At 46.2% G+C, this 13,075-nt stretch overlaps 1 protein-coding gene across 1 annotated transcript in view; it reads left to right on the top strand.

Moving 5' to 3' along the window:
* LOC124594341 (putative SLC9B1-like protein SLC9B1P1) overlaps positions 1-13,075 on the top strand; it is a 100,417-nt gene that overhangs the window by 20,809 nt on the left and 66,533 nt on the right. Inside the window, exon 3 of the mRNA XM_047132709.1 lies at positions 6,051-6,347. Within this exon, the coding sequence (XP_046988665.1) occupies positions 6,051-6,347 (297 nt within the window). The remainder of the gene's footprint in view (positions 1-6,050; positions 6,348-13,075) is intronic.

Below are 13,075 nucleotides of genomic sequence, written 5' to 3'. Positions count from 1 at the left end.
GTGACCTCGGAAGTGACTATAGCTTCGTCTCAAGGTTGCGGGCGGCAAGGGCCCCAATATCCTCATTATATGTCAATAAGTCTTATTCGCATTTCTGTAATTAGGTTTAGGGGCTAGAGTGTAATTACTTGTAATGCATCGATGCCCTGAGTGCAAACTAAATGTCATAAATTGATAACTTCGACAATTATTTGTGTTTTACTGTCTTAATTGGACCGAAACCTTGAAAGCGTATCCACCAGACGCGATTCACAATTTTGGAGCTTCTCCAGCGGTTGAGTTGGCAACTTATCTTTGCTGTACAATATTGTTACTGAGATCACTGCCATTGGCACATCCACCACAAGACAGGCATGGCCTGGCTTCTTGTTGTCATCTTTTCTGACGGATATTCTGCCTTTGCTCGAAACGTGAAGACTTAAAGTGAATTCGAATATTCCATATGGCGAAAATCTGATATTTCTATTCCTCCAGCTCTAACATTAAAAAAAAACAGTTACAATAATCGCCAGAAAAGCGCCTGTGAACCAACAATTAATAATGTAGTCATAAAGGTTTCTGACATGGCCGCACGACGGGAACTAACAGACTTTGAACGCGGAATGATAGTTGGAGCTAGATGCATGGGATATTCCATTTCGGAAATCGTTATGGAATTAAGTGTTCCAAGATCCGCAGTGCCAAGAGAATGCTGAGAATACCAAATTTCATTACCCTCACCACGGGCAACGCAGCGGAGTTTACGTAAAGTTGTCAGGCAAGCAACACTGCGTGCGTAACCGCAGGAATCAATGTGGGACGTACGACGAACGTATCAGTTGGGGCCGTGCTGCTACATTTGGCGATGGTGGGCTAAGGCAGTAGACGACCGACACGAGTGCTTTTGATTACAGCACGACATCGCCTGCAGCGTCTCTTCTGGACTCTGAGCATATTGCTTGCATCCTAGACGACTGGAAAACCGTGTATTGGTCAGATGAGTCCCGACTTCATTTGGTAAGAGCTGACGGTTAGGGTTTTAGTGAGGAGCAGATCCCACGAAGCTATGGACCAAAGTTGTCAACAAGGCACTGTGGAAGCTGGTGGTGGCTCCACAGCCGTGTGGGCTGTGTTTACATGGAGTGGACTGTATCTTCTGGTCCAGCTGAGCCGATCGTTAACTGGAAGTGGGTAAGTTCGACAACTTGGAGACAATTTGCTGCCATTCATGGACTTTATGTTCCCAAACAACGATGGAATTTTTATGGATGAAAATACTCCATGTCACTATGAAATACTCCCTATTATACCCACCATTATTGACTAGTGGATTGTAGCTTAACAGTTTCAAATAGTTTGACCGTGTGCACCTGATAAGGCAGATCGGTTAATAATTGCACGAGAGTTGATTCATATCAGATACAACAAAGCTAATTAGGACGTCAGGTAGTAATAATCGGTACATACTTTGTTGTTAATGTTCTATGTCTTTTGTCTAAACAGTACGAATGACGCAGTTAGGCAGTTACTCCCTCTATCTGACAGAGTAATAACGTTTAAGTCATGACCGGTCCCCTATTAGAGTCGTGTCCGCCCCGATAGCTGAGTGGTCAGCGTGACGGATTGCCGTCCTACGGGCCTGGGTTCGATTCCCGGCTGGGTCGGGGATTTTCTCCGCTCAAGGGCTGGGTGTTGTGCTGTCTTCATCATCATTTCATCGCCATCCGGCGTGCAGGTCGCCCAATGTGGCGTCGAATGTGATAAGACCTGCACCAAGGCTGCCGGACCTGCCCCGCAAGGGGGTCTCCCGGCCAATGACGCCAAACGCTCATTTCCATTTATTACTGTCGTCACACGCCAATAATCTTCATGTGGCATTGAATAGACAATCCAAATCGTGGGTGTCCGGCGAGGTTGCCGCGTGATAACGGTGCACAAAAGAAGTCTGAAACACATCAAACAAATCACTCAATTAACGTCATTTACGTATTTGCTGGAGGTCAGATCCACGGCTTTGGGTAACACACAACAGTGAATGCTCTCTGGCGCACGCGACGCTCGAGTATCGATAGTACTTACTGCGACAAGTGTGAGGCAAAGATATATTGTTGACCCCTTACAACTGGGCCACAATTGGTCGCGATTTGTTTGAAGAACGTTGTCGACAATTCGAGCGAACGAACTGGCCACCCAGATCGTCCGACATGAATCCGACTGAACATTTATAGAAACACAATCGAGAGGTTAGTTCGTGCAAAAATCCTGCATCGGCGACACTTTCGCAGTCATGGACGGCTGTAGAGGCACCATGGCTCGGCATTTCTGCAGAGTTCTCCCAGCGATTTGTTGAGTCCACATCACGTGGAGTTGCTGCACCATGTAATGCCACTTCCTCGGACTAGAAATGAAAATCAAAAATTAGTTCCAAAATTTCCAAAGATTTCCCCAAAACAAGTTCCAAATTCCATGAAAAATGAACAAACAAATTTAAGTTAACACTATTATTAGGATATTAACCAGTAATTGAATCAGGAATCTAATACTTAATAATTTATTAAAATACGAAAGAAAGATAGGATTCCAGTAAAATAAAACTCAAAATTCAGAATTATAGTAAATCACAAAATCATTATAATTAAAATTCGCAAAGTAGAACCAACGTTCCCAAAGAATACTCCGTGTGAGTACTCTTTGAGATTCATGAGTAATGGCAAAGGATAATTCAATCCATTGTCACTACGTTACGAGAGTTAGCCGAAGCAGGTCATACTTTTGAATGCTCGTATATGTAGGCGCAATTAGATTGTTTTTTCAGAATTTATTATTGCGATCTACTATGACGCCGTGAAACGATACTTTGACTTCAAATATTACGTTATTTAGAATTCAGGTAGAGGACTTGCATATATTAGACAGAAGTGAATTTTAATAACATAACCTGAAGTTAACACTATTTAGGAACACAGATAGACAATTTCATTCGTAATAACTAATGGACTATGGAACTTGGCGATAGTTACGAAGCATATAATTTATAATCCCCCCCCCCCCCCCCAACACCTGGGAATGCTTGTTCCTCACGGCTCTGTTAGGAAGCGACTAATATAGTGTAATAAACCAGGATATCGTGTCAATTCACGCACTTATCATCCAAGTTGTACAATATTACGTATTTTATAGAGATAACGTGCTGCGATATTATTTGACTGTAGCGCTCGGCGCTTATATAGAAACACCTTGACGTTAGGAATTAATAACAGTGTTACGACTGATTATAGATTTGAGATTACAACCGGTCTATAGGGAATTTGGTGTCGCTGGAACTAATTTGAACTTATTATTAATATTTAAATAGCAACTGATAACCATCGATTATAAACGATTTAATTACGACATTTGGTGAAGTTACGCGTATTGACCACTACAGCCACTTAGGGGTCGCGAGTTCAGTTCTTCAATGTTCTGTTTGAAACGTCGATACCGATACATAAGAAGTAATAGTCTCATTGCTCTACTGCTGAATGTTAGCCAAGACCGAAGATCCGAAGGACATTACAACCACTTCGGGAAAAGGAGGTCCGACGCGATTTTAGGAGGTATACGATGACTTTTGTCACATCAGCATCAGTGCAGAATGAAGTATGGACATTCGTCAACAGGCAACACACGGCAATGAGTGTTACAGTGCTACTTTTAGTCGTTACTGGTGAGTTAAACTGTTCTTTAGAACAGCCAAAATGATAGGTAACTTCCACGGTAATATGAACGCAGTAAAATAGTGTATCCTCGGTATCTGTGCAGCCCACTCGTGACTAAAATAACAGCCACGCACTGGCAACTTGTTGTTTGGAAAACTGTGACTTTCCAGTCACTTTTGATCTACATCTACATCTGCATTTATATTCCGCAAGCCATCCAACGGTGTGTGGCAGAGGGCACTTTACGTGCCACTGTCATTACCTCCCTTTCCTGTTCCAGTCGCGTATGGTTCGCGGGAAGAGCGACTGCCGGAAGCCTCCGTGCGCGCTCGAATCTCTCTCATTTTACATTCGTGATCTCCTCGGGTGGTATAAGTAGGGGCAAGCAATCTAATCGATACCTCATCCAGAAACTCACCCTCTCGAAACCTGGACAGCAAACTACACTGCGATGCAGAGCGCCTCTCTTGCAGTGTCTGCCACTTGAGTTTGCTAAACATCTCCGTAACGCTATCACGCTTACCAAATAACCCTGTGACGAAATGCGCCGCTCTTCTTTGGATCTTCTCTATCTCTCTGTCAACCCTACCTGGAGGAGGAGGAGATTAGTGTTTAACGTCCCGTCGACAACAAGGTCATTAGAGACGGAGCGCAAGCTCGGGTGAGGGAAGGATGGGGAAGGAAATCGGCCGTGCCCTTTCAAAGGAACCATCCCGGCATTTGCCTGAAGCGATTTAGGGAAATCACGGAAAACCTAAATCAGGATGGCCGGAGACGGGATTGAACCGTCGTCCTCCCGAATGCGAGTCCAGTGTGCTAACCACTGCGCCACCTCGCGGTACGGATCCCACACTGATGAGCAATACTCAAGTATAGATGGGAGGAGTGTTTTGTAAGCCACATCCTTTGTTGATGGACTACATTTTCTAAGGACTCTCCCAATTAATCTCAACCTGGTACCCGCCTTACCAACAATTAATTTTATACGATCATTCCACTTCATATCGTTCCGCACGCACACTTCCAGATATTTTACAGAAGTAACTGCTATCAGTGTTTGTTCCGCTATCATATAATCATACAATAAAGGATCCTTCTTTCTATGTATTCGCAATACATTACATTTGTCTATGTTAAGGGTTAGTTGCCACTCCCTGCACCAAGTGCCTATCCGCTGCAGATCTTCCTGCATTTCGCTGCAATTTTCTAATGCTGCAACTTCTCTGTATACTACAGCATCATCCGCGAAAAGCCGCATGGAACTTCCGACACTATCTACTAGGTCATTTATATACCGGGTGATCAAAAAGTCAGTATAAATTTGAAAACTGAATAAATCACGGAATAATATAGATAGAGAGGTACAAATTGACACACATGCTTGGAATGAAATGCGGTTTTATTAGACAAAAAAAAAATACAAAGTTTAAAAAATGTCTGACGAGAATAGCAATAATTAGCATAACAAAGTAAGACAAAGCAAAGATGATGTTCTTTAGAGGAAATGCTCAATATATCCACCACCATTCCTCAACAATAGGTAGTCGAGGAATAATGTTGTGAACAGCATTGTAAAGCATGCCCGGAGTTATGGTGAGGCATTGGCGTCGGATGTTGTCTTTCAGCATCCCTGGAGATCGATCACGATACACTTGCGACTTCAGGTAACCCCAAAGCCAATAATCGGACGGACTGAGGTCTGGGGACCTGGGAGGCCAAGCATGACGAAAATGGCGGCTGAGCACACGATCATCACCAAACGACGCGCGCAAGAGATCTTTCACGCGTCTAGCAACACTTTTTTTTTTGTTCTAATAAAACCCCGTGTCATTCCAAGCATGTGTGGCTCTGAGCACTATGCGACTCAACTTCTGAGGTCATCAGTCGCCTCAAGCATGTGTGTCAATGTTTACCTCTCTATCTACATTATTCCGTGGTTTATTAAGTTTTCAAATTTATTCTGACTTTTTGATCACCCGGTATATTGTGAAAAGCAATGGTCCCATAACACTCCCCTGTGGCACACCAGAGGTTCCTTTGACGTCTGTAGACGTCTCTCCATTGAGAACAACATGCTGTGTTCTGTTTGCTAAAAACTCCCCAATCGAGACATACAGCTGGTCTGATATTCCGTAGGCTATTACTTAGTTTATCAGGCGACAGTGCGGAACTGTATCGGACGCCTTCCGGAAGTCAAGGAAAATGGCATCTACCTGGTAGCCTGTAGAGTTATGTGACTTCTTGCCCATCCGAAGTGCACAGTCTCTCGTGTGCACTTGTTTGAAGTAGACCATGGCTGTAGCTAACCACGTAACGTAGTTAGTTCCTCCTGCGGTTCACCTTGTGTGCTGAGACGAGCTGGCGGTGAGGCAGGCTGAAGCTGTGCGAGCAGCGGTGGTGCGCGCGGCTGGTGCGCGGCCTGTCGCTGTCGCTGCTGCTGGGCGCGGCGTGGCTGCTGCTGGTGGCGGAGGCGGGCGCGGCGGCGCTGCCGCCCGGCGGCCCGCTGTACGCGCTCGTGCTGCTGCTGGCCGCCTCCCAGCTGGCCGCGCTCGCCGTCGCCTGCCTGCGCCTGCCGCCGCTGCTGGGCTCGCTCTTCGCCGGGCTGCTGCTGCGCAACGTGGGCGCCGTCCAGCCCCAGGGCCTCTACACGCTCATCGCCGCCATCGTCAGGTAAGCAGCGCTGCTAGCTTCTTTTTGAGGTCGCTAGTAATCTGGTTTCAGGCGGCCTGCCGCGATTTCTTGCTGTCTGAAAACCTCTTCGTTTCTCAGAGCATCACGCGCAATATCGCCAGTTACACTCCTCATCATAAACAGTGCTGTATCCAAGAGGACGTGATCAATCCACTGCAGATTGGGTGGGTATGCCACATACCATCAGCTGTGCCAATGATTATTTTTCCAAGCTCGGCAGATCACGCAGGGAACCATGAGAAGAAAAAAATGGTTCAAATGGCTCTGAGCACTATGGGACTTAACTGCTGACGTCATCAGTCCCCTAGAACGAAGAACTAATTAAACCTAACTAACCCTGGAACATCACACACATCCATCCCCAAGGCAAGATTCGAACCTGCGACCGTAGTGGTCGCGCGGTTCCAGATTGTAGCGCCTAGAACCCCTCGGCCAAACCGGCCGGCCCATGAGGAGTCTTGCATCATGTCCATCGGCTTATATAAGAGACCCCTAAGTGCCTGTGGTGGCCAGTACGACGGCAGGTAGAGCATTTTCTGAACCAGCACTATTCCCAGGCCACACGTTTGACATCTACACTACTGGCAACCAAAAATGCTACACCACGAAGATGACGTGCTACAGACGCGAAATTTAACCTACAGGAAGAAGATGCTAAGATATGAAAATGACTAGCTTTACAGAGCATTCACACAATGTTGGCGCCGGTCGCGACACCTACAACGTGCTGACATGAGGAAAGTTTCCAACCGATTTCTCATACAGAAACAACAGTTGACCGGCGTTCCCTGGTGAAACGTTGTTGTGATGCCTCGTGTAAGGAGGAGAAATGCGTACCATCACGTTTTCGACTTTGATAAAGGTCGGATTGTAGCCTATCGCGATTGTGGTTTATCGTATCGCGACATTGCTGCTCGCGTTGGTCGAGATCCAATGACTGTTAGCAGAATATGGAATCGGTGGGTTCGGGAGGGTAATACGGAACGCCGTGCTGGATCCCAACGGCCTCGTATCACTAGCAACGAGATGACAGGCATCTTATCTGCATGGCTGTAACGGATCGTGCAGCCACGTCTCGATCCCTGAGTCAACAGATGGGGATGTTTGCAAGACAACAACCATCTGCACGAACAGTTCGACGACGTTTGCAGCAGCGTGGACTATCAGCTCGGAGACCATGGCTGCGGTTACCCTTGACACTGCATCGCAGACAGGAGCGCCTGCGATGGTGCACTCGACGACGAACCTGGGTGCACGAATGGCAAAACGTCATTTTTTCGGATGAATCCAGATTCTGTTTACAGCATCATGAATGTCGCATGCGTGTTTGGCGACATCGTGGTGAACGCACATTGGAAGCGTGTATTCGTCATCGCCATACTGGCGTATCACCTGGCGTGATGGTATGGGGTGTCATTGGTTACACGTCTCGGTCACCTCTTGTTCGCATTGACGGCACTTTGAACAGTGGACGTTACATTTCAGATGTGTTACGACCCGTGGTTCAAGCCTTCATTCGATCCCTGCGAAACCCTACATTTCAGCAGGATAATGCACGACCGCATGTTGCAGGTCCTGTACGGGCCTTTCTGGATACAGAAAATGATCGACTGCTGCCCTGGCCAGCATATTCTCCAGATCTCTCACCAATTGAAAACGTCTGGTCAATGGTGGCCCAGCAACTGGCTCGTCACGCTACGCCAGTCAATAGTCTTGATGAACTGTGGTATCGTGTTGAAGCTCCATGGGCAGCTGTAGCTGTACACGCCATCCAAGCTCTGTTTGACTCAATGCCCAGGCGTATCAAGGCCGTTATTACGACCAGAGGTCGTTGTTCTGGGTGCTGATTTCTCAGGATCTATGCACCCAAATTGCGTGAAAATGTAATCACATGTCAGTTCTAGTATAATATATCTGTCGAATGAATACCCGTTTATCATCTGCATTTCTTCTTGGTGTAGCAATTTTAATCGCCAGTAGTGTATTTCCTCAGATAAACGATTCGAAAGGACCTATCATGGGGCTGTGAGTCTGGGTGGTCCTATAGTCACACTGCGCACCACGCCGTTCGTAAGGATACCAACATTGCCTGTAGGTGGCGGCTATCGATACAGGAAGGCACACATGCCCGACATGTGGGATCTGGTTGTCCAACACGAATGACAAGGAGGGGACACTAAAGGATTGTCTGTCACATGAGAGTGGACCCAATGGCAAATGAATAGGGTCCATTAAGCAGCTGTGCCAGCCACTATGACAGCATGTAGCATCAACAGAGCATCACCTGAACCTGTACTATACAACGTCTCTTAACTACTAGTACCATTGTCAGGCAGTTGCATGATGCAAATTTCGCCACATGCCAACCGTCACAAAGCCTGTCATTCACAGCCCCGCAGCGTCGCGCCCGTCTGGCCTGATGTCGGTAAGGACGGACATGGGGCCCAGCAGACTGGCAGTGGGTCGTCTTTTGGGCAAGTCCCGCTTCTGTCTCGGAGACGAAAACCATTGGGTCGCTGTCTTCATGGGCAGTGGAGAGCGCCACAAAGAGTAGCTTGTGGTGTCCACCAATCTGGTGTGATGGTGTGTGGAGCTATTCTATGCTGCATGTCCACCGTTAGTGTTCTCAGTGAGCTCTGTGTCAGCTGCAAATCACTTGGATGAGGTCCTGTAGCCAGTAACCTTGCTATTCGAGAACGCCCACGCCAATGCCCTATTTCAACAGGTCGACTCTTGTCCTCATACAAGTGCCACCTCCCGAGCGCGCCTTGCAGCCGCGGATATTCTGCCATGGCCAACGACATCGCCTGATCTCTCCCCGATCGCGAAATGTGGAGTACCATGGTGCGTGTCTTCCGGACTCCACCTCCACACACCAATCTGTGGGATTTGAGTGCTCAGGTACAATAGGCATGGGATAGAGTATCTCAATATTACATCCGAGACCTGCACAACTCCATGCCTTGACGACTGGATGCTCGTCATTCGGGAGGTCGACGGTTCAATCCCGCGTCCGACCATCCTGATTTAGGTTTTCCGTGATTTCCCTAAATCGCTCAAGGCAAATGCCGGGGTGGTTCCTTCGAAAGGGCACGATCGACTTCCTTCCTTCATCCGATGAGACCGATGACCTCACTGTTTGGTCTTCTCCCCTAAACAACCCAATGAATGCTCGTAATCACAACCATGGGAGCTCCATGTCCTATAAATACGTCGCTGTGTGGTGCTATATATGTTGATGCTTCATAGTTGAAAGTCTAATCAGTTCATATGTGTGCTACCATCCACCTGCCCGCCAACAATGATCGCAGCCCTCCTCGTCCTTCTGGGTGCAGCTCTTCTTGTGAGGATGAGTGTATTTGCTGGCTGCCCCAAACCCTACGGTCCTCCACAATTTCTGACCTCTGCAGCTCACTATGTGCATCGTTCACTCTACGAAGAATCACCGCACTGTGGTTCAAGGAAGCAGCTGTTTCGACAAAAGTCCAAAGACCGTGTATGACTTCTGAACGATATTCACTCGTTTCCGGTCGCTGTTAACATTAGCTTTCAATAATATGTCCCAAGAGTCTCTTCATGGAGCTTACCAATAAATTTAAATTATTTCAAATTCTGTTAAATACACCATTTCTGAGAACTTTAACCCCATGCGATCAAACAGTCCGCGGGTGTGCTGCCTGATACAATATTTCGGCGATGGGAAATGTCGCCATTGTCAGGTGCGCTGCCGAACTAAGCTCCTGAGGGCGCGCGGTCGACTTAATTAAACTCAGTGCTGGTTCCCAGTCCTTGCTAATATTACAACCGCAATCTCGGTTGGTGAGATCGCTCCTGTTGCGAATTTCTATGGCCCCTCTAACGACGCTGTCCCAGTATCTGGAAGTCTGTGCCAAGATCCTGGTACGTTCGTACTCCATCGCGTATTTCTCGGAAAAACAGTGCTCTGCAACCGCTGGCTTTTGGGATACATCAGTCGAATGTGCCTCTGGTGTTCTCGTCAACGATCTTCGATGGTGCGCACTGTCTGTCCAATATATGTTTTCTCACATTGACATGGAATCTGATAGACACCGGCCTTCCGCAACCCAGATCATCTTTGACACTTCCCAGCAACGCTCGCGTTTTATTGGACGGGCAAAAGACAGTTTTTACTCGGTGCTTCTTCAATATGCGTCCGAATTTTACCGATAGTGCTCCAATGTATTGCTTAAAGGCAGTGGTTGCCTCTTCCTCCGTGACTTCTTCCCTCTCCACAGGCTGTACTGCTGTGGTGGTTAAAAAAAAATGGTTCAAATGGCTCTGAGCACTATGGGACTTAACATCTGAGGTCATCAGTATCCTAGAACTTAGAACTACTTAAGCCTAACTAACCTAAGGACATCACACACATCCATGCCCGAGGCAGGATTCGAACCTGCGACCGTAGTGGTCACGCGGTTCCAGATTGAAGCGCCTAGAACCGCTCGGCCACAGCGGCTGGCTACTCTGGTGGGGTAGAGTTTACGGTCGAGCGTTAGTCCGACGTATTTTAGTGTGTTTATTAACCGGATAGGGGATTGTAAATGATGAACTAGAAGTCATGGAGCCTGAATTTGCGTGTGGTTCGTCGCATTATTATCGCATGCGTCTTGGAAGGGTTGATTTTAAGAAGCCACGTGTCGTGTCACGAGGTGAACTTATTGAAATGGAGCTCAAAGGATCGTGAGAATTTCTGGAAGGTAGGATGCAGGTCTTGGAAGGCGGTGTTGTCGGCGAGATGGAGCAGGTTAAGGGGAGGTTGGTTGTTGGTTGATAGTATGAAGAAGGGCACTCAACAGAGAGATCGTCAGCTCCCTTATTAAACTAAAAGTGTTTAAAATTACATACCAAAAGATAAAATATCAAATACAAACTCCGATCCGCTATGCTCCATTCTCCACTTTCACATAGAGGCACGCAGTGGAAGAGACTCAATCATTTTGTAATCTTCATTGCTAAAATAAACAAACTATAACGAGACAACAGTTAATACGGAACTCCTACTAGTTGATCATTGGGAAAAATAGGATGAACTAGCCAGCCTAAAAACACATTAAAATGTAGGTCGGATATTACCCAGAATATCAAAACATGAAACACATTCATTTCATAGGCTCCTGAAATAGAGGGCAGATTATCTGGCAAGCCGGTTGCAACTCTCGTATCTTGATATAAAACACATTCTTTTAAAATGGGGTGTACAGAGACCTGCACACTACAAGCACTTCACGCCACTCTCGCCGGAAGTGGTCTCCGTACGCCAGAAGACAGTGTCCTATTCAGATACGCATTAGAAGTACTTTCTCCCAAATCAGCCGTTGAAAGGACGAGGGGCTTAGGCACGTCGGCAGTGTAGAGGATATACAAGCTAAGTGCATCTGTGGCAAGATGTCCTACATATAGTGTTCATAGTGTGATAACATTTTATACAAGTGTTGAGAAAGAATAGAGCCTTGTGGCACGGGAGTTAATGTTATTTACAAAGTGGAAGTGGGTATTGTATGGCAAAAAGATCTTGTGACATGGCCAGGGTGGCAGCACTTTCGTGTTTACGCACAGAAGGTAGCGGCGGACGGAAGTAGATCTGTAGAATCCGATATCCTTACAAGTACACCGCTGTCATACGATACACGTTTGTGTGTTTAGTGACTTGCACAGCAGAAATGATGAATGTAGCCTGGCATCATTGTTTGCAATACTCCTCGGACAAACATCACTTTGAGAGCATTCATTCACATAATAATGTGTTTGAATCCATGTTCCATCTAAATAAACATGAGAGAACAATTTTTCTCACAAGTGGAGAACTCCGAACGGGCATGAGATCAGAGGATGGACTGAATGGTAATTTATCGTAAGGTGTCAGCAACCTATAAGTAAGGCCGTTCTCACTTACGGGCCATCAAGCGGGAGTTTCATCCTCAGTAGCCGAAGAGATGAATTACGTATCATCCATTACAAAAGTAACTACATCAACAAATGTGTAAAATCGAGTGTGTATAGCATCAGACTGACGAGCCGTAAGACATATAAGTTCGACGATAGTCGTACAATTTTTTAAAATTTTTGTTGGTGTCGTCTGCGTTGGTGAATATGAATGAAGAAAGGGCGAATACTAACCAACTTTAGTTAGGCGGCGATTTATGGCTGCAAAATTAATATATGCAAAATCATTACTGCGGAATGTCAATGACATAAGTTTCACGTGTAATTTATTGAAAGCTAAGTGCATCTGTGGCAAGGTGTCCTTCATATAGTCTTCATAGTGTGATAACATTTTATCTTATTATTTTTCTATGACGTGTATCACTCTCAGAATTATAAATCGGAACGTAACAAATATACTTCTATGCCAATGCTGCGTATTAAATATGAAATCAACTGATTTGCTCTCTGTCATCTGCAATAAGATGACAAAAGTCATGGGATACCTCCTAATATCTTGTTGGACCTCCTTTTGCGCGGCGTAGCATGGGCATGGGCATGGGCTCAAAAAGTCGTTGGAAGTTCCCTGCAGAAATACTTAGCCATGCTGCCTCTATAGCCTTCCATAACTGTGAAGTTATTGCTGGATTATGTGTACCAGCCGACATCTCAGTTATGTCTCATAAATGTTCGATGGGATTCATACTGGGCGATCTGTCTGGCAATATCATTCGCTCGAACTGTGCAGAATGTTCTTCAAACCA

This window comes from Schistocerca americana, chromosome 2, assembly GCF_021461395.2.
Source record: "Schistocerca americana isolate TAMUIC-IGC-003095 chromosome 2, iqSchAmer2.1, whole genome shotgun sequence".
NCBI classification, from domain to species: Eukaryota; Metazoa; Arthropoda; class Insecta; order Orthoptera; family Acrididae; genus Schistocerca; species Schistocerca americana.
This window is presented reverse-complemented; position numbering and strand designations above follow the sequence as displayed.